Source organism: Plutella xylostella, chromosome 25 (genome assembly GCF_932276165.1).
Source record: "Plutella xylostella chromosome 25, ilPluXylo3.1, whole genome shotgun sequence".
NCBI classification, from domain to species: domain Eukaryota; kingdom Metazoa; phylum Arthropoda; class Insecta; order Lepidoptera; family Plutellidae; genus Plutella; species Plutella xylostella.
In genome coordinates, this window is record NC_064005.1 from 3,957,005 (window position 1) to 3,980,484 (window position 23,480).

General features: G+C 38.9%; 1 protein-coding gene across 1 annotated transcript; it reads left to right on the forward strand.

Moving 5' to 3' along the window:
• Positions 1-143: 143 nt before the first annotated feature.
• Positions 144-22,443, forward strand: LOC105382370 (glucoside xylosyltransferase 1). Its single transcript, XM_011552239.3, has 6 exons — positions 144-335; positions 621-927; positions 1,308-1,500; positions 1,698-1,813; positions 1,985-2,167; positions 21,586-22,443. The coding sequence occupies exons 1-6, from the start codon at positions 184-186 to the stop codon at positions 21,760-21,762; spliced, it is 1,128 nt and encodes a 375-aa protein (XP_011550541.3). The 5' UTR covers positions 144-183; the 3' UTR covers positions 21,763-22,443.
• The last annotated feature ends 1,037 nt before the right edge of the window (positions 22,444-23,480 follow it).

A 23,480-nucleotide genomic window follows, 5' to 3' on the forward strand; every position in this document is an offset into this window, starting at 1 on the left:
AAGCTATTGAATTCTCCTTTACTCCTCGAAATAATAATGAGTCTCTTAAGATTCAAACCCTATCCCAGTATACAAAATTCTGGCATTTCTAGCTAGCGGATTCAAATTGACAGTTACGTCAACAACAAAACAATGTCAACAAAAACACAAAATTAACAAAAATTTAAAGTTTTAACGGTAAAAATGAGGAGATTTAGTTATTTAAAGATATTATTAGTGTTGTTTATTGGATTGGTTCTAGTGATAATATTTTCTAGTAATGGAAACTCTACAAGCCGTCCTAACTTAAATTTTCATAAAAGTTTGTCTAAGAGTTTTTCAAAGAGTTTAGAAAGGTAATTGTTGTCGGCACTTCTACTTCCTCAGCTAATAAACTTAAGTAAAGGGTGTTTAGTTTACACAGTTTCATGTAATATATTTTACTCTAGTAGCCAATTCTAATCCCTACAAATCCATCCGCAACAAACTATACTTAAAGAAAGCTTCAACTCATAACCATAATAATTGTTAGTATCAGCTTAGATACTTAACATATTTTTAATTTCATTTTATTAAGTGTTTATTTAATTTAGTACAGTATGTTTGGTTCCAAATGTTTTAATTTCTTTTTTAATTTTCAGACCAGAGAAAAAATATCAAACATCAAGTGGGAAAATTGTAGTTTCTTTTGTAGTGTGTGATACTAGGTTCAATGAATCTCTTAATGTTGTTAAATCAGTCCTTATATTTACAAAATCTCCTGTGCACTTTGTAATCTTCACGGATGATATTTTACATCCCAAGTTTGTTGAAAAGTTAAATAATTGGAAGAATCTCACTAGAAATCAATTTGACTTTGAATTGCACAGAATAAAATTTCCTAAAGATCATGAGCAGGATTGGATGTATCTGTTCAGCAAGTGCGCTGCTCAGAGGCTCTTCATACCGGTAAGTTCAAACCACCTTAGGTACATTAGGTAGGTGGATTTATAGCTACAATTTGAGAGAATGATTTTATCCGGCTAGGGTTGCTTACTTACTGAGGCTTTAATGACTTTTAGATGTTCTATTTAAACTTATTTTTATAACTAAAGATAAGTTTGAATCTTAGAGTATTGGTTTGAATAGAACATCTAAAGGTCATTTCAAAGCCTTAGTAAGTAAGCAACCCTAGCAGGATAAAATCATTCTCTCAGTTGAAATTTTTGATAGTGTGGGATGAAGAAAAGTTAAATTAATAAAAATACTGTTTTGTTGTACCTATAGGTACCTAGGTACATATAATGCCTAAAAATATCTGAAGCATGCTTGTATGATTTATTTTACAGAAGCTGCTTCCGCACATTGATGCCATGATATATGTGGATGTGGACACAATATTCCTAGGCCCTGCGGAGGAATTATGGCAGTTCTTTGGTCAGTTCAACAGCACCCAGATATCTGCAATGACTCTGGAAGATGACAGCCCCAACATGTCATGGTACCCTAGATTTGCCAAGCATCCCTTTTATGGAAAGAATGGTAAATATTATTTAAGAGGTGGACAGTTTTATAATGTGTGCATGGATGTCTGAGTTACCTAAATGATTTTATGTTATAAAATACCATTTTACATTAGTCCTACTGTTAATAAAGGTAATATGAGTTTGGCATCCCATTCATATTCAATACACAATATATTTTTAATTAATAATTATGTTGCTTTTATTTATTCATAGGTCTGAACTCTGGAGTGATGCTGATGAATTTAACAAGAATGAGAGACTTTGCCTGGGTGGACTATGTCACTCCTATCATGTTAGAATGGAAGCTTTATATCCCTTGGGGTGATCAGGTATGTTTCTTAATAACTGTACTCCTATAACATCATATTTATACTGCACACATATTATCATAAAAAGAAAATATTTGTTTCATATTTAATGTTATTGTGAACTTTCCTGTATATCCTGTAGATTGACTTGCCTTACAAATATTTCTGCAATTAAAACCTATGACCCCGCAGGACATAATCAACATAATCTTCCACTACAACGGCGGCGCAGTACACGTGCTCCCGTGCCGGTACAACTACCGCACGGACCAGTGCGTGTACGGGGACGCGTGCGCGGGCGCGGCGGCGCGGGGCGTGTTCCTGGCGCACGGCAGCCGGCGCGCCTTCCACTCCGCGCGACACCCCGCCTTCCAGGTCAGTAGGCACTGTGACGTCCATTGAATTAAAAAAAAATGGCGGAAGGAAGCCCGCTTATGAAAAATTGAGGCACTACAATGGCGGTGACATGAGAGTGTGTGAGTGCGTAGGTGCGACGTAATGTGTGTGATTCGGCTTGTCGTAACATGAAATTTTGATTTACTTAGGCTGGCCATACACGGACAGCTTGAAGCAGTCAGGATAGACTGCTTGAAGCTGCGACTGCACAGCAAACTACAGTCTTCTACGTAAACACATACACGGAACCGCTCGAGCAGTTACGACTGCTTCGGGCAGTCGGCAGCACGGTGAAATTTCATCGTGCGGTCAAGCAGTCGCCAGGCATACACTGACTGCTCGAGCTGTCGACTGGTCTCGCGCAGTTACCTCCGGGCCCCGCGCTCTTCATTCCACGTCGAGGACGCTTCCCGTCCGCACGCTTCATTTGTTACAATGGACGACAACATCGATTGTGACGCGCATAAGTGCAATAACAACTGCTGCAAGCAGTTATCAATGGCAGCTTGAAGCAGTTGAATTTGACTGCTCGAGCAGTTCGTGTATGTTGGTCACTGGCAAACTGCTCAAGCTGTCCGTGTATGGCCAGCCTTAGGGTGCCTCAATTTTTAGTTAGCGAGCTTCCTTCCACCTTTTTTTACTACTTCGATGGTGACGTCATTGCGACGCGTCTGTCGGTTACTGCAATGCTGATTAGGAAAAACTTCAATAATAGGTTTTTAGATTGCGTAGATTAACGATGCGATTTAAGATGATGGCAATATACGTGCCACCATCTTATAGGCCTGAGAATTCTAAAAGTTTATTCGATCTTGCTACTGGAAACGTCACTAATACATAGCTGAATGCATATCAGTATTTTTTTCTTCAATCAAATCAATTAGTAGTGCCAACATTAAATAAAAAAAATATCACTTGAAAAAAAATTGCCTCATTTCAAAAGTACAAAGTTTATTTAAAAATATCTCATCAATCCTGCAGATAAAAATGTGAGTAACCTTCTTTTTTTATATAAACATGTAGTATAGAAGACGATATGATCACTATTTATAAACAAAATCGACATTTTTTATTCGAATTTCCATTTTTTTGTGGTGGCCATATATATGCCACTATCAACTTGTAGGTACCTACATGGTGGCAATATAATGTACACCGCCAGTCCAAACCCCGGCAAAGCTCCGCCCCCTCCCTGCTTCCTCTAGACAACGATCCACAATGAAGCGGAACAAAGTCCCACCAGATGATGCCACCGCCCATGAGCCGGAAGACATGCCCGGCACTCCAGATGGTACGACTTCCGAAGATGACCCAGAAGAACCGGACCCAGAACAAGCTTCCACCCAAAACGATTCGGTGAGGGCACCCACAGGCGACGACGCTCCACCCAGCTCGACGGCACCACCGTCCCCACCCCCACCAGCCTGGCAATCTCCCCCACCAGCCTGGCAATCTCCCCCACCCACCAGACCCGCAAGCACCTCAAGACCAACACCAGAGAATCCACACCGAAGTCCCCCAGCCCCAAGACCCCAAAGTGCCTCAACATCTGCACCAACATCTCACCAACATCAAAGCCGCCCAGCTGCAAGAGCACCAAGCAACGCAGAACCAACCGCATCCCCCAACACACCAGACAGGCCAGACGAAAATGAACCCCCGGACCCCCCGTCCCCAGACCCAGACTCGGACAAAGATGAGACCGACTGGAAAAAACAAGAATGGACCCAGAAACCAGATCAGCCACCCTGACACTCCGAAAGTTCAATCCCCAAAACAGCCTCCAAACAGAACGAAACCTCCGACCCACCCCTCCACTCTTCAGCGATGACGCACCAAACACCACTGTGGACCAAACCAATTTATACCAAGCCATGATTTCTTCTTTAGTTGTTGGTGTATAATTTCTCGATCCTACTTGTACAGCGTATAAATTAGTTTGGTCCACAACAATGTCCAGCACGTCATCACCAAAGAACAAAGAAAAGCAGGTCAGAGGCCCCGCTCCGCCCGGAAGCCGCTCCGAAGACCGAACCCTCGGAGCACCAAAGCAGCCGAGATCCGGCCCCCGGGTCCACTCCTGCTCCCCCCAACCAGTCCCATCCTCACCCGAATCCGAAGACAAGAAATCCGAAAGCTCACCCCCATCCAACCCATCCGGCATGCTAGAGGATGCAACCGGCTCCGCGCCACCCGGCACTCCCGCAGCCGAGCGGCCCCGACGCCGGGCAGACACCAGTGCAGACACCGAAGCACCCCGAGGTCCTGCAGCCGAAAGACCTCGACACAGCCTCCGGTGCCGATCCCGAAGCGCCCGGAAGTCCAGCAAGTGAAGGAGACCGACAAGCCGATGAGGACGGAGACGACAGCGCCGCCGAACCAAGCAGAACGCCACCACCTGCAAGCACCCTCACCAAACCACCCCGGGCAGAAACCCGTTCCGAATACGACTCCCCCAAACCATCCCCAGAAACCGCACCATCCGGAACACCAAACGCATCCCCCAACTCATGCGCAACTGCATCATCCGACAAGACCCCACTCCGCCTCACTCCACTCATTGCAGATCACTATCCAAAAGAAACAAAGAAAAAACAAAACTCCACCAAAGTTCAAACCGGCAGTGTACATTATATTGTGTTAGCGTTTACATTTTTTAAATACTATTCTTGTATTAAATAAGTAACACTCTTTCCCATTATAATGATCTTATTGTAATTTAGCTATTATTCTGAGATCTGGGATTGACCTGAGTATAGCTGGAACGGAGCAATCGCTCATTGTCTATGGTTTGTCTGTGATTCGAAAGAGGAAGTAAGATCCGGGGTCGGCCATCTTAGAAAAAAAATATAGAAAAGACAGATTGTTTGGTTGGATTGAAAATTGCAATTTATTATTGTTAGTTGGTGATTCGGTGCCTTTATTTGCTTCCTTTCTTTCAAATTATCATCAGTGTTATTGAGCATCTGTTAAGGTATAATTTTGTTTATATCAGAAGTGAAAGTGGTTCGCGCCTACCGGTAAGTCATTTTATTAAAATAACTTTACAATCTCATCAACAAGTGCTCGGCGAAGCGTAATCTTTATTAGAACTACGTAGCCTCTATGATTATTGAAAAGCAATTTACTATTCTTTTAAACTAATATCACACAAACTTCAAATCAGACTAACCCACACAAAGTTATTAAAACACGCGTTTATTTAAACGCGATAGTCACGTATTTTCTTAGTGTTAACTTTATTATTGAGATCTCAATACCGAAAACTGTAATCGGAGATTTACTAACAGCAACAGCTAGTTAATGTTTAGTATTTATTTACTTGTATTACTTTTGCTTAATTATTTTTTTTTGCGTCATGCTTTTTGAATCTCGCGGACGCTAACCCGAGTGTGTTCATTTTACGATTGTAAAATGGCGTCTTGTCCTTGTGACCCGGCACTGACTTTACGACGAAAATTTGTCAGCCTGATGATTAGTACCTAATCACAACAGTTGTATAAAATAAGTAGGTATTATAAGCTAAGTTAATCTATAAACACATTACGTACTTTAATAAATAAAACTATACACATACCTACTTGGTTAACTACAAATTTAACGGAACAATAATTAAAGTAAAGCAAAGTTCATTTACTTCCATGACTAGATTGATAAATCCAAAGTCACTAGGTAGCTACAACAAAGTATTCAATAAATAAATACACATTCAGTACAGTACAACCATAAAGTTATGAAAATGAAGAATGCGATTTTGCAAAAACTGCTAGGTACCTATTTACTAGCATTTTGAAAACAAAATGTCAATTGATTATGGTTTGGCATGGCACTTTATAGTCGGGTTGTACCTATAGTGCCACAATCTTATCTGTTCCGGTGGCGACTTCGCTGTGATCGAATCCAGTGATGCCATCGATTAAATTTTGCCTATTTCTGGTTTAAACGACAATGCATTTCTGCTATTACCTATTTTTATAATTAGGTACTTTCATAAGTAATTAAGTATAGATAAATCAAAATATAGGGTCGATAGTAAATGAAAGAGGATATAATATATCAAACGACATTTGGACGTAGTTACGCAGAAAGGCCTCAATCCACAACTTCGTCAAAATTGAGTTATATACTAGAACATGATATTTAACGTAGGGTCTACCTGTCAAGAAAACAAACACAGTAAAAAACCAACTACAACATACTTTTTTGATGTGGGGGACCAACCCACATTGTATGAAACACACATTTTTTTATTTCACATAAAGGACTCAAACTGTTTGAGTCCTTTTACAGAAACGCATTTCCTATGAAACCATGAAAAATTTAGTTTTTCATAAAAGACTCAAACGCTCTGAGTCGTTTTAGAGAAATACGTATTCATTAAAAAAATACAATTTGTATTTAGCAGAAAGGACTCAACCCGTCTGAGTCGTTTTAGAGAAATACTTATTCATTGAAAAAAGACAATTTGTATTTAGCAGAAAGGACTCAAACCGTCTTGAGTCGTTTTAGCGAAATACTTATTGATTGAAAGAAGTCAATTTGTATTAAGCAGAAAGGACTCAAACTGTCTGAGATGTTTCATAGAATATAAGTTTTTAATAAAACAGTTCAAATTTTATTTGGCAGAAAGGATTCAAACTGTTTTTGTTCCGTCTCTTGGCCACTATTCTGTCACCGCATTTTTCCACCTTCCGTCCTCCCTACGAGGCAAGTGTCCTGCCACTTCCATTTCAGTTCGGCGACCCGCATACCGACGTTAAACACTTTCCTCTTTTGACGGATCACCACGTTGGGAATACCTCTAAGCGAAATACTTAAGATGGCTCTCTCTATAGCTCTTTGTGGAACTCTGATTTGCTGCACAGTTTCGTTAGTCATCGTCCATGTATCGGCACCGTATGTTAGTGTGGGCAAGTCACATTAGCAATTAACAATCCATAAACAGCGTCGCTTGACTCTCAAACATCTATCAGATTCATACAAGATTTGATAAGCGAGCGACGATGCTTAAAGATTGTTAATGGCTAATGTTCGGTGGTGGTAACTCCATAGGAATGTCAGAAGGTGACTTGGGTCTCACACGACTTTCGGACCGGGAACCAAATCGACCACATTTTGATTATTCGAAAATGAAGACACTCACTTCTAGATGTTAGAAATAAGAGAGGGTTGCTAAAGTCAAGAGTGATCACCACTTAGTCGTTGGAAAAATCTGCTTGACGATAGCGGGAGCTCAGAAGCAGGCCACAAGATCTGCCAAAGATGTCGCTGTAAATAAGCTGCAGGACCCAGAAGTCAGAAGATAACTTAGTATCCAGATCCACAACAAATACCATCAACAACATCAACACCTACTAAGTGTGGGCGACGCGCCTCATTCAAAGATAACTGCACTGGCATTAAAGACATGTTTTAAAAAAGTTGCAAAGAAATAATAAGGCACAAGGAACACTTAAGCCTCGTATTCACTAGGCGACAAATTGTCGCAGAACCTATCTAGGCACATGTCGTCTACGTGTCGCCGCGACGTCGCGCTCTGTTCTGCGACGTCGCACGCGACTATACAGCGACATCTACGTGTCGCAGAACAGGTTCCGTGTTTTGGCTCGCGAGACAGAACTTCCTGCGACATCTGTCTAGCGACCGCTGTTGCAGAGTGTGGACGACTTCTAGCACGCAGCACTAACTGCCACGACTTCCTCGGGCGACATGTCTGCGGAGACTGCTGGTGTGGACAAGCAACATGTATCACGACATGTTACCAAAATGTTCTGAGAACACGCACCGTAGATGTTCTGTAACAGTCTCAGAACTTGTGCCCTAGTGAATTCGAGGCTTTAAAGAAAGAATGGATGTCTAAAGGAACATAGCATATGATCAACTCTCCAAGGAAAACTTAACATCGAACTAGACTACCATTCTAAAGAAGCACGAGTTGCGTACGAGTATTTTCTTTGTGAACAAAATATCAAACGTAATTTAAAAAAAGGACCAATGCTGTTAGTCTGATTATATATCTTGGAGAAAACAAACAGCGGCTGCCATGAAGGATCTATAGAAAGAATCAAATAGACATTGCAACAAACCCCAGGATATCTCCTTGTTACTATGGAAGACCGACTTGTAAGATGGTATGACCACATTGCCGAAGTTTTTAAAGATCTAAACCAGTCTGCATCTGAGGAGTTGGATGCAGATTCAGTAAACCAGGAGCATCTTGTATATCCAGATCCAGATCTTGATGTATGGCAAGAAGCATAATCGCAATCCTTATGATTATAATAAAATCGATAGCAGTCTGTAAGCCTAGTCAGAGACCTTCGGGCGGCTTGAAAACATCTGACAGTTGGGTTGCCCAATTACCCGTCAACTCTGTCAGCACAAGCTTGCTTGTGTTGGGGTCCACTAACCCACACTGGGACAGAGTAGTGGACTGGGCCTAACCCCTTCCTTCATTGGAAGGAGACCCATGCCCCGGCAGTGGAGATGTGACGGGTCGTGATGATGGTTAATGATTATGAGTTTTATAATTATTCTGCATCTTGACATAAATTTTAATATCCAACCCCAAAGTAAAGTCGAAGTGATACGGACCATACGATCGCTGAAATCCCACTTTTCAGCGATCGTATGGTAAGCACAGGGAACGACGGATATCCTACAGAGGCATAAAAAGGAGGATAGTTGCAATATACCAAGGATGATGAAGTGAAGTTAGAGTAAAAGAGAATTTTATTTATGTCCAACTTTATCCTTTGAGGTTTGCTTATGTTCATATTGCTTTATCCTGAAAATTATGGGATAAATACGGGTCGTAGACACTTACTAAAAAAGTGGGCTTCCACTTCGTAAAAAAACATATCAAAATCGGTTAAGTTGATCCAGAGTTTTACTCTTGGGAACACATTTCCGGTTAGAATTTTATTCATGCCCAACTTTTTTCTATGAGGTTTGCTTTCCGTCAAAATGCTTTATCCTGAAAATTATGGGATACAAACGGGTCGTAGATAGTCACTAAAAACGTAGGCTTCTATTTTGTAAAAAAAATATCAAAATCGGTTAAGTTGATCCAGAGTTTTGCGCTTAGGAACACATTTCCGGTTAGAATTTTATTCGTGCCCAACTTTTTTCTATGAGGTTTGCTTTCCGTCAAAATGCTTTATCCTGAAAATTATGGGATACAAACGGGTCGTAGATACTCACTAAAAACGTAGGCTTCTATTTTGTAAAAAAAATATCAAAATCGGTTAAGTTGATCCAGAGTTTTGCGCTTGAGAATACAGTTCCGGTTAGATTTTTATATAGATGTGAAATGTTGTTTCCGATTACATTTCAATATAAATTATTTAATAATAGGTTTAATTTTGATTTATAATTTTTATTTTGTGTAAAAAAGTAATGTCTTGTGTCTACAATATAAATATTTTACTTTAAAAACCACATTGTTATTAAAAAAAATATTTTATAAAAATAAATATTTGGTTGGATCCTTTCTGCGAAACGTCGAATTTTCCTGCTTGCATAGAAAAAGCAATTTAGGAGAAAGGATCCAAGTGCATATTTTCATTAATAACTCAATAAATATTCGTTATAGCTATACCATGATTTGCAATAGTAAAATAACAATAAATATGCATAATTTAAGATAATTTCCACATATAAGATGCTTTTCATTGCTGAAGAATACCGATTAGAACTTAAAACGTCTATATCTCAGAACTAGGATTGTGTGGGTTGAGTCCTTTCTGCGTAACTACGTCCATTTGTTGTATAAAAAATTTGTCCACGGCGAACAGAAACAAATTTAGTTCTGATTATGTTCTGATATACTTAATAAATAAATAAATAATAAATAGTCATTTATTTCAGGTAATGCATAGGTACCCATATTGTCTTAAAAATAATTAAAATTAAAATTAAAATTTAAAATCTACATCTACAGTCTTAGGTCTTACAATAATAACTAGTATAATGTAAAGGGTTACACTAGTTATTTGCAAAAGACAGTCATTTGCGATTCGCGTCCTGATGAACAGATATCCAATGCTTGTAAAAAGGATTGGTGATATCTTGCGATACAGCATTCAAGATTGCATTTCCGGAGCCGCTCAGCCCCGACCAGAAAGAAGCGATACGTGACCTGAGGACGGCGAAAAAGTCGGGCACCCCCGCCTCCGCGAACATGCTCGACGCGCTACAGAAGCGTGGCAGCCGCATGAGCGTGCGGTATGCATCATTATACTGCACCCTCATGGTGCTCATCGCCCTTCTGGTGTACTTGATCCACAGATGGCAGGTGTACATATTTTGGCAGTATGCTTTAAAAAGAGTAATTTTGACATCACTGCTGCATCTGTGGAATCTACGCGCGAGCATGTTGCATCTGATCGAGAGTGCCCGCCTTTCCCGCTCGATGTCACACTCGTCTCTCAGGTCCTCCGTCAAAATATGGCCAAGGTACTTGAACCGCTGCACAACCCGAACTGGTGTACCATTCAGAACTACCTCAGGGACCCTCTCCGGACCTCTGCCAGCCCTAAACACCAACATCTCCGTCTTAGATACGTTGTACTTCAGCCCGTGAGAATTGGCATAATTCTCACAGACTGAAAGTAGCTTCTGGAGACCGTTGATCGAGGGGCTGAGGAGCACCATGTCATCCGCATAACTGAGGTTGTTCATACAAACCCCCCCGACATGACAACCGACCTTGGTGCTCCTCAGACCCACGATAAGCTCATTGACGTACAGGTTGAAGAGGTCCGGAGAGGTGAGCCCACCTTGACGCACCCCGCAGTCTAACCTATACTCGTTAGATGTCGAGTCGCCCCACCTTACACAATTGGTTTGGTTTCCGTACCAGAATCTCAAGAGACCCACAATTTCTTTAGGAGTATCTGAGCGCAGCAATTTGTTCCAAAGAATATTATAATTCACCAGATCAAATGCCTTGCTCAGATCCAGGAAACAGGCATACACTGAGGTTGAACGCTTGACGTAATAGTTTACGGCATGCTTCAGACTCAGTATAGCCGAGTCTGTTGACAGACCGGGACGGAAACCAAACTGAGCATCATCGATGTCAAGCTTGCCTACCAGTTCAGGTTGTAACAGCCGCTCAAGCACCTTCCCAATGATAGTACCCAGGGAGATAGGGCGATAGTTGCCAGCAGATCCCAGGTCACCTGTCTTATTCTTCGCCACCGGCACGACCACAGTTATCATGAGTGCGCTGGGCAGGTAACAAAACCTAACGCACATGTTGAACAGGCTGCACAACTTGGCGTAAACCTTGTCGCCCGCACACAGCACATGTTCCACGCTCAGCCCGTCCAGGCCCGGCGCCTTGCCGCGCTTCATGCCGCGCACGGCGCACTTAAGACATTAAGGGCCCTTGCACCAACAAATTAAATCTAGATTTAGTGTCAAATGTCGACTTAAGAAACGTCAGTCCATATAAAATTTGACACTAAATCGAGATTTAACACTAAATCTAGAATTAATATGTTTCTGCAAGTGGCCCTTAATCTAGATTTTACAATGATATCGTGGGTCGTGGGAATAACGAGATAGATAAACTTAAAAAAAAACTATTATGTACTTAATTATTATTTATTTATAATACTTAATTATTTTCATTTTCTAAAGTAACAAGAAACAAGAGCATAAAATTAAAAGAAATTCAGACAATGTACAAAGGCTGATTGCCAAAAATCCATTTCTTCCAGCCAACCCTTGATACTCGTAGTGGAAGAAGAAGGTGTCATTAATCATTATTATTTCGTCTAAAATCACTGCAGGTGCGAGAAATTCTTCTTGGTATACTGCCTAAGGTTCGCAGCTTCACTCACACCTGTAATCAAAGAAAAATAAAGATTATATACTTTCATCACGACCCATCCCGTCCCCACTGCTGGGGTACGGGCCTCTCGGGAAAATATTATTAAAATTACATGTGAGTATATGGGTAAAATTATTCGTCATATTTGGCAACACTAACCTGTAGCCGCTGCAACTCGTTTTCCAATTTTTCAAACGGAATTAAAGGCGCCTGAATATGTTATTCTTCCTGCATAAAAGCCAATATATCTAGTATTACTTTTCTTGCATCACTTTTTAGCGCTTTCGGCATTATTACACGCCGAAAATCACAAAACAAATTAAATAACGTAGCGTCAGCCTCTTCGCAGAAATTGACAACTCAAATAACGCACAGAGTATGAAATGACGATTGACAATGACGTCTCGTTAGTACACATTTTGACCACCGGAACAGATAAGATTGTGGCACTATACATACGTTCGATACTCCACAGAGTAATAACTAGAGTTAAGTATATTACTCTATTCGTGTCGAACAAACTCAGATGTTTACATAATAATATTCTAAATAAATGGGTTCGATTCCCTACCAGCATAAGTTTGAAATATTCTCACAGTTCTTACAGTAAGGCGGGTACCTATTTACCTACCTTTTATCTACTTACCTACTTACTAAAGTGTTCTATGTGTCTGGTTACGTACCAGCGTATCTGGTATCTGCAACATATTCGTATGATTACGACGATTAGAACCTATCCACGTCGGAGCGAGATGTTAAAAGTCAAATACCGAATATAGGGTAAAACTACCAGTTACCGTCATAAAGTCTAATACCGAATATAGGGTAAAACTACCTGTTACCGGCCATCGTGTACATCGGAGATTTTAGAATACCTACTTTTGACTTTTTATATAGTTTTACTATTGGTATTTATAATTAATATGCATAAGACTATGCCTAAGTGTATTATATTTATTTGATACAATATATTGAAGATATAATTTATAATGAACGATTTACCATAAAAGTACTAATAAGTTATACAACATTTTACTTACATAACTAAGTTGTTATCTGTAATTAATCTGCAATCTCTCTCCCAATTTCCTAAAACCCCGATGACTTGGACTATATGTACATACCTACTGTTTTAATTACAACTTTATATCAATACTTACTTACCTGATTAAATTATTCTCAAATTAATGCTGAAAGATGAAAATATGTCTAATACACCGCCATTACCGTCGAAGTCATGGGAACAGACCGAAATAACCCCAAGAACTTCTCTATCCAGAGAACTATCCGTTGATAGTTCTCGAAATTTAGGTCGTAGCAGGACGAGAACAAGAGCATCGCTATCATCACGGAAAAGAAGATATCGTTCTCGGTCTTCCCGTAAATTACGTACACGTTTGCGAGGCAGAAATAAGAGACATCAATCATCAAGCTCATCTTCGTCTGATGGGATCTACGAGTATGATCGTAAACGTAAACGACATGCCAGTTCTACCAACAGCTCTGACTCATTGACTGCAACTGACTGCAGCTACCGCGAGCGTAGATCACGATCACGTACGCGTAGAACCTCTCGAAAGCGACAGCGTCACGCCCGTTCCCATCGTGAAATGGAAATATCAGTGATGGAAAGGTTCATGAACGCCTTCACTAATCATGAAAATAATGCGTTCGTGGGAGTTCAGGATGTAGTACCAAAACTTGACCCAAGTCTAAAGAACCAATCCACAAGAGCATGGCTTAATAAGGTCAATGAAATCGCGGTTATGTATAAATGGACGGAAAAGCAGAAAATATTCCACGCACTTTCTAAACTGTCGGGCCTAGCCCGTAGATGGTACGAGGGCCTTACGTCTGTTGATTTAACATGGAACGAATGGCAAAGGAAGCTATTAAAGAACTTCCCAGATGATAGAAATTACGCAGACAGATTAACCGAAATGCTTGATCGTAAGAGCCGCCGGGAGGAGACATTAGAAGAATACTTCTATGATAAAGCTAAACTTGTTAATCACTGTAATATTAAAGGCAAGGATGCTGTAGATTGCATCATTCATGGAATCTACGATAACAATATAAGACTAAACGCACAAGGCGCTAATTTTAAGAGCCCGAATAAATTACTGCGGTATCTGCGAGTCATATCAACAAAAACCAGTAAGGACTTGAAACGGACGGCTCCTACAGCAAGAACGAACATATTGCAACCCAGAAACTCAGAAAACAATAGAAACAATAGAGTTTATAATTCGCAAAGGACTCCCCGATGTTTTAATTGCTCAGAACTAGGACATACTGTCCCTAAATGCCCTAAAGAATTGCAACGTTGTACCAAATGCAATTTGTTGGGACATATTCCTGAACACTGTCGAAGAGGTATGGTCAACAGGAACGAACGGCCAAACCAGCCTACATCTAATGAAAAGGTTAATATGATTAATAATATAAATAGAAATGAAACCCCAAAATGTGAATCAAATATTTATCTTAAAGTAGTCAAAGTAAACGGTACTGATAGGCAGGCTTTCTTAGATCTAGGAAGTCAATGTACAATGATAAAGAAAAGTTGTGTTCTGGACTTAAATTTAGAGTTACAAACTACATGTTTGCCAATATTGAAAGGATTCGCATTTGGTTGTATGCAACCTTTGGGCCGTGTAGAAATAGATGTGACTGTGGATTTTGTTAATGCAAAGATAGACGCGTATGTTGTACCAGATGAATTTCTTGGCTACGAGTTACTTATTGGCCAAAATTTAACTGAAAGATCGGAAGTTATCATTTATAAGACAAACACGCAACTAATTTTGTACACGGATAAATCCGATTTGGCAGATGACAAAAAAATTAAATTATATAATGTATCCAAAATTTGCATTAATGGAATCCATAGTCTAGTCACTAGAGCCAACGAAAATATCACTGGTTATTTATATTTACCCGGCAGTTCTAACTTTAAATGTGGAAATGAGTTGATTGTTCTACCGGGAGTATACCCGATAAATGAAGGGTTGTGTCAGATAGTGGCTATTAGTTTTTCAAGCCAAGCAATAACCTTACATGAAGGTCAGCTATTGTCCCGTGCACGAATTTTACCAATTGATGTACAATCTGAAGATCAGCATAATGAATTAAATGTTAATAAAATTATACTCGAGGACAATGACAAAAACACGGATGTAAGAGTAGACGACATAACAATTGACATGCTTAATGTAGGATCTGACGCAACAGAGGAAGAAAGAAGTTTGTTACTAAGTTTAGTGAACGAGTACAGAGATTGTTTTGCCTTAAACATGGACGAATTAGGTAAAACATCCATATGCAAAATGCATATTAAATTACAAGACGAGACACCGGTCTCATACAAACCGTATCGCTTGCCCTACAGCGAACGTCTCGTAGTTAGGGACTTAGTCAATCAATTGTTAGAGAACAAAATTGTGCAAGAATCGGAATCAGCTTATGCGAGCCCTATTGTACTGGTCAAGAAGAAAAATGGAGAATATCGGCTATGCGTTGACTACAGGGCCCTTAACAAAAAAACTGTTAAGGACTCTTATCCCATGCCAGTGATCGACGATCAGTTGGATAGACTGAATGGTAAAAAATATTTTACCAGTCTTGATTTAAAATCTGGATATTATCAGATACCCATGAGTGAGGAGTCAAGGCATATAACGGCTTTTATTACCCCAGATGGCCATTTCGAATATACCAGAATGCCGTTTGGTCTAGTCAATGCCCCTGCTGTTTTCCAACACATGATCAATAAGGCACTGGGAAAGGATAGATATGATTTAGCAATACCTTACATGGATGATTTGCTCTCACCAGCTACGACAGTTAAGGACGGCTTAGAAAAGTTACGGCGTATACTAAAATCTCTACGCGAAGCGGGTCTCACTTTAAACATCACAAAATGTAATTTCTTTCAAACCAGCTTAGACTATTTAGGTTACGAGGTTTCAAACAATGGTTTAAGGCCAGGAAAAAGGAAGATCGACGCGGTATCTTCCTTTCCCCCACCTACAAACGTTCATCAGATACGGCAATTTGTGGGCTTGGCCAGCTTCTTTCGCAGGTTCATACCAAACTTCGCGAGTATCGCAAGACCTCTGACTACGCTCACCAAAGCTAACACACCATGGTCGTGGGGTGAAACCGAGATAAAAGCTTTTGAAACTTTAAAAAGCAAACTGGTTGAGAGACCACTATTAGCTCTGTACGACCCGAGTTACATAACCGAAGTTCACTGTGATGCGAGCAAATTGGGTATTGGCGGAATTCTGCTGCAAAAACCTGATGAAAAGTCGCCATTGAGACCAGTTGCATACTACAGCAGGCAGACTACCAAAGATGAGCAATTTATGCACTCCTACGAACTAGAGACTCTTGCAGTCGTTTTTAGTCTTAAAAAGTTTCGTACCTATTTAATAGGACTCAATTTTAAAGTGTGCACTGACTGCAATGCACTAAGGTCCACGCTTTCAAAACGAGACTTAGTTCCGAGGATTGCGAGATGGTGGCTCTTACTGCAAGAGTATAATTTTACGATAGAGTACAAACCGGGAGATAGTATGAGACACGCTGACGCTTTAAGCAGAAACCCATTACCGTGCAATGAAAGTGATAATTTGGCGGAAGCTCGCGAATTTGACGTCCTCAAAGTTGATGCTCTAAATACCTCAGAGTGGTTGCATACTGTGCAAATGACCGATTCAAAGTTAAAATTGATTAGAACGATTCTGGAACAAGGTAACAAAGAGATTAAAGACATCACAGATAATTACACAATCAAAGATAATAAACTATACAGAAAAGTAGGTACTTCACTAAAATGGGTCGTACCGAATGCTGCGAGATGGAGGATTTGCCAATTGAACCACGACGAGTCAGGCCACTTTTCATTAGAGATGACTTTAGACAAAATAAAGCAAGATTTCTGGTTCCCCAAAATGAATAGGTTCATTCGTAAATATGTTTCAGCTTGTCTCAATTGTGCCTACAACAAATCCTCGACCTCGAAGCGCAGCGGTTATTTACATCCAATCCCTAAAGGAAATAGTCCATTCCATACCCTCCATATGGACCATCTAGGTCCATTTGTGAGAAGTAAAAGCGGTAATACGTATATTTTCGCAGTGATAGATGGGTTCAGCAAATTCATTTTCATCAGGGCCGTTAAAAATGTAAAAACTAAAACTACAATTCAGATTTTGCAAGATATATTTGACATCATAGGATGTCCTAAGATTATCATATCTGATAGGGGTACAAGCTTCACATCAACGTCGTTCCAAAATTACATAAAGGCCATTGGTGTTAAGCACATTCTTAATGCCGTAGCAACCCCACGTGCTAATGGTCAAATCGAACGATATAATCGTACCATTTTGGATTCACTGGCTGCTTCTAATCACGGTTTGGACGAACGTGAATGGGATACTCATATCGGAAAAGTACAATGGAGTTTAAACAACACCACTAATAGGAGTACGGGGACAGCTCCATCAGAAATAGTGTTTGGTAAAAGGACCACTTGTACTAATCAGGGAATTATTCAGAACGCTCTTCAAGATGGAAAGATACATGAAACTGATAGGGACAAAATCAAAATGACTGTTCAAGAAAATCTAGAGAAGAATAGGATAAAAATGAAACAGCATTACGATAAAAACAGAGCCCCGACTAAATTCTTTAACGAAGGCGATCTTGTCATGATCCCAAATCATAATCTCCCAGCGGATGGTAAGAGTAAAAAGTTGCTACCCAAATATCGAGGGCCATATAAAATTACTGCAGTCTTGGAAAACGACCGATACCAAATAACAAGTATACCTGGGTTTTCAAAAAGGGGATATAAAAGTGTTTATCCAGCGGATCATCTTAAAAAATGGATTACGTTCAATAGCGATGACACAAGTGGCTCAGGTATAACATCAAATTGCTTAGACGAAACAGAAAGCTCAGGAGACTCTGACAATTCTCAGTGACTGACATTATATACTTATTGACTTATTGACTGGACAATTTAATTTAATATAAATAAAAATAAATAATAAATAAACGTAGTCTGACTTTTTCCTGTACACACTGTCCTGTTCCTATCCCTCTTTTTGTTTTAGGATAAAAATGTTTAAATATAAATTATAAAGAAAATGTTGATTAATATGAAGACAAGATGATGATGATTATAATATAAGAGATAAAATTGAAGAATTGAAATACATGATGAGAATATCGAAAGAAGATACTTACATTATATATATATATATATACATATTATGAGAATCGCTGGCTGAACAGTATTGTTTTAATAGATCAAGATATTTAAATTGTTATAATAATAAATGATGATACAAGAATATCATATATAAAGCAGAAGAATTGGAATATATTACCTATGAAAACAAGATTATAAATGTATAACGAGAATGGCTGGCCGAACAGTATTGTTCTGATATTGAAGACGGTTAGCACACTTTAATAATGTTATAATAAAAGGTGAAAGGTATGCCGAAGTGCAAGCGGTGCTCACACTAGGATGTGAATGGTATGCCGAAGCACAAGCGGTGCTCACCTAATGATAATTAGTATACAGTGGTTGGTATGCCGAAGTGCAAGCGGTACTCACACAGGGTTGTGAATGGTATGCCGAAGCACAAGCGGTGCCCACTATACTATTTATCTGATAAAGAGTAAGTATGTTGTCCGAGTATATGTGGTTGGTATGCCGATGTGCAAGCGGTACTCACACTGGGTTGTGAATGGTATGCCGAAGCACAAGCGGTGCCCACAATACTAGTGACATTTTTTTTAACGTAAACTAAGCCTTTACTCCAGTTTTATGACATTTTTATTATAATATCAATCTTTCTCATCACAATCATCATCATCATCAGCCTATATTAGTCCACTGCTGGACGTGGACCCCTCCTAAAGCTCGCCACTGGATGCCATTTATAGCTTTCCACCGGCTCTCTAGCCGGAGTATCTTTTTTCACTTTAAGATAGCCCAACATTTATCTTATAATAAATAAAAATTAAATAAAAATTTATTAATCAATGTTTAAATTGTCTATTTGTACGAATTAATATCATTTTTTTTCTAATCGCATATGTGGTACTGTTTCAGATTCTCCGAGCAACAACGAATGCAGCGTAGCAGCATCACATCTATAAGAACAACCGGAATATGGTTTACAAATTTAATTATCTAGGAACTTCGTTTAGTCCTATTTTTAAATATTTCTCAGAGAAGATTGTGTTTCAATGTTTGCTAAGGGCACTTGAGAATAATGCATATATTAGTAACTTAATTAATAGGTTTAAGTATAATTTAGTTGATTCATTTGGTTTGTTAACAAATTAGAGGTTTTTAGCTTGCGTTCGAATGGCCGACAGGGAATGGGGACATTCCTAATAACAGGACGGCCGACTGTTAGCGTTTACATTTTTTAAATACTATTCTTGTATTAAATAAGTAACACTCTTTCCCATTATAATGATCTTATTGTAATTTAGCTATTATTCTGAGATCTGGGATTGACCAGAGTATAGCTGGAACGGAGCAATCGCTCATTGTCTATGGTTTGTCTGTGATTCGAAAGAGGAAGTAAGATCCGGGGTCGGCCATCTTAGAAAAAAAATATAGAAAAGACAGATTGTTTGGTTGGATTGAAAATTGCAATTTATTATTGTTAGTTGGTGATTCGGTGCCTTTATTTGCTTCCTTTCTTTCAAATTATCATCAGTGTTATTGAGCATCTGTTAAGGTATAATTTTGTTTATAATTGCCACCATGTTTTTTTCATATAAAATATATATTTTTTTTTTTTAAAATTCGAATTTTAATTAAGCTTTACATATATAACCCATACCCAAAGTTTCATTTTTCTGCTACACTTAGATCCTTCTGCTGGTTAAAGGGTTGTTGTTTATCCGTGAGAACGCCTCTGCCTTCGGGCAGCTTGAAAACATCTAACAGTTCGGTTGCCCACATACCCGACAACTCTCTCAGTGCAAGCTTGCTTGTGTTGGGGTCCACCAACCCGCACTTGGCCAGCGTGGTGGACTAGGAATAAAAGTAATAAAACCCTTCCTTCATTGGAAGGAGACCAGCAGTGGGGACGTGATGTGTCGTGATGATGATGATCCGTGAATATGTCGCGTTTGACTGAATTGATTTGAATGCGGTATTCAGGAAAGTATTTTTGCAAATTCTTGATTTAGTACGTATAATCGTTTGGTGGTGTTCTAATAGTGATTTCTATTGTTTATTTTGTAAAATGATGTCAGTTTAATTATTTGTAGGTATTCATTAGTAATTACTTATCGATAGGTAGTAATTATGAGGTATTGTTATTATTTATTATACGTTATTAAAAGTAATTAGATACCCTCTTTAATATTTATTAGCGTAGGTCAGGCGTGAGTAGGTTCTCGGAATCGTTAAAGAACTGAACCATGAAGTATTTCTAATTTCATTTTTACACTAATTGCATTCGTAAATGATGTGTTCGAAATTTTCCACAAATATACTGAAAATAATTATGAATGAAATAAAGTTGCTAATTATATTATTATTCTAGAATATCACTAGTCCCCAACTCTGGGTATGGCTGTTGCATACAAAGCGTGTCGTTGGCATTACATAGATAAAAATAATCATAACAACAGTTCAAGGCGGTTTAAATCTTATCAAATGCGGAATCTTTAACCTGATTGTCTTTTGTCTCTCACCAAACTTGTTTTGAGACCTCTTATCGTCGTAATTTTGCCACAAGACGCAAAAAATACTATTTGAGCGTGATTAAAGTACAAAAATAAACATTAAAAGTATCTTTGTCCTATCACTAACCGGACTAGCGTGGTCAAACAAGACCAGTTGTGCAAATATTAGTTGAAAGAGCTTACGTGTTGCACGCAGAAAATAAAAGTCTAGGATTAAATATTAGTTAATAGATCAAACTATTAACATCAAACTGCAACCTCGTATGTCCATCGTTCTTGTGTATTTATAATGTCAAGATGAAGGTAATCTATATTAGATTAGATTTGCCTCAACTTGGTAGTTAGGTTTATTATGGACCTAGTTATATAACTATTTAAATCTTTGGTCGAATTTACTTTCTTACACATATTGCACTTCCCAAATAACCACTGTGGGCCGGAGGGATACCCACGCTAGGTTTGCCTGTCCGTTTCACTCGAGGACGCGGCCCACAGCTTGGTCAGCTTACAGATAATTGCTGCTGTGAAAAAAATCTCCACAATACCATTACATAACACTGCCCTCCTAAATTCAGCCGCCATGTTGGACCATGCATTCGATGCGTTGCATAGGTGGCCCGTGCAAGACTCACCGTGTAATACCTTTTTATTCAGATTTTGAGCAATGGCTTAGATTCTCAGGACATAACATCTGGAGAAGAACTGTGAAGGTCCTATGCCCTATGAGACTATAACTATACGCGTTTCGATGCACCAATTAAGAAACTGTATGTACCTACAAATTATAAATCTGTAAATCTAACCGCTCGTCTCCTTCCAGGCAATCTACAAGGCCGTGGACGAGCACTCTCTCAGCTCGGATGTACCGGGCGCTGTGATTGGTCGCCTGGAGCGCCACCTGGCGGCCGCAGTCAACACCTCGTGCGGCGCGCTGCGGGACGCCTTCCTCAAGGTACCACGGGCGACCCTCGGGAACTATACACTGCCCACGAGGTAGAGTAGAGGTAAGACAGGGTGTTGCAAAAGCGGTATAGTCAGTTGGAATTGGGTAATTCAGGTGGTCATTCCATATACTCCTTTCGGCTTGTTATACTACTCTTGCAACTATCCTGCAGTAGCTTACATTTGAAGGATGACAATTAGGTAAATTTTGAGTTATGTTCTTGTATTATCGATGTCTTTGTGTATATAATAGTTTTTGGGTGCTGTCTCTTTGCTCATTGTAAATGTATCTTTGCGTCCTGCTCTCAAATGCAGCCAAACTATATTAACTACACTCAACTTGAATATGTATAGTTTAAATTTTATACAATAGAAAAGAAATACTCATACAAAACTAAGAGTTTGGTTTGCTTATTGTATGTTAATCGTCGAATTGAGGAATTTGATTTTTTCCGTGTAAATTAGAGAACAGCTAGATACTGGCCTTATTTAGAGTGAGACTGGCTTTTATACAAAAGCAAGTATTTACGGTAGATATAGGTATTTTTGTATAATGTATTTATAAACAAGTTTTTACTAATACTGGTCTACATGCATCTATTTGACCTTTTGTATGTAGGCACTCTTATCAATATGCCTACCGTTAAGTTTTTTCAATTGTAATTTTGTATTAACTTTTACTACGTTTATCTAACATAAAACTATCTGAACCTCTCTGTATGTATTCACAAAATATGTTAGTTCATTTTGTTAGGTCATTTTGTTTATATTACTTACATATTGGTTTGTAATAGTTAATTAGTCATAACATAGTTTATTATGTATGTATTTGTTTAATATGTAATTACAGACGAATCTACCATATAAAAGTATTACAATGCAGGGTCCTACAATATTTAATATTACCGTTTTAACCTATGACTTGTTTATTTATCTTTAAGATTAATTTAAGTATTATTATTAAGTATTATACGTACAATACAATGATCCGGATAAGACTTTATTTTTAGGCATATTTATTTAGCGTCTAGATTAAGTTATTTATTTTATCAGATATTGTCACAATAGTAGTAATTAGGTATGTCGTCGGGCAAAACAATTTGAATAATTCCTATAATATGTCACCGGATCTGTCCTATGTTTGAATCCCGGCCTCGATAAACAAAGTTGTCGTCAAAGACGCAGTTGTTTGCTTCAAAACTTATTTGTTAATGATCTATAGACGTTAAACAAGATAATGTGACGAGAGTCGACATGAGAGATTTTTTTACCTCACTAAAAGTTAGTGCCTTGCTAAGTATGTTCAAATATTTAGAATACTTACCTACATTTTTGTACTTGAGATTATGAAAATGAGATTCATTATTCTTACAATTATATTTTGTGAAATAAATTTGTATTGTTTATTTTAATCCAATTTAGCATTTCAGTGTAACATTCAGCTTTGCATACTCATTATTTTATATTAAATCAATTTAACTCTAAAAATATATAAATTATGATGTAGTTTTGTTGCGAGCGTAAAAAATATTGCATCTAGATGGACGGTCGGAAGACGGTCGAATGGCGTAGTGGTTAGTGGCCCTGACTGCTATGCCGGAGGTCCCGGGTTCGATTCCCGGCTGGGGCAGATATTTGTTTAAAGACAGATATTTGTACTCGGGTCTTGGGTGTTGTTATTTATATTTAGTATCTATCTATCTATGTATTTGTGTAGATATATCAGCTGTCCGGCACCCATAACACAGGTTCTGCCTAGCTTGGGGTCGGATG

Excerpts from the sequence above, each read along its gene's own strand:
- LOC105382370 (XM_011552239.3), top strand. The coding sequence starts at position 184 with ATGAGGAGATTTAGTTATTTAAAGATATTATTAGTGTTGTTTATTGGA. Across the intron at positions 1,814-1,984 it reads ATATCCCTTGGGGTGATCAG|GACATAATCAACATAATCTT; the intron begins GTATGTTTCTTA and ends ATGACCCCGCAG. Across the intron at positions 2,168-21,585 it reads CGCGACACCCCGCCTTCCAG|GCAATCTACAAGGCCGTGGA; the intron begins GTCAGTAGGCAC and ends GTCTCCTTCCAG.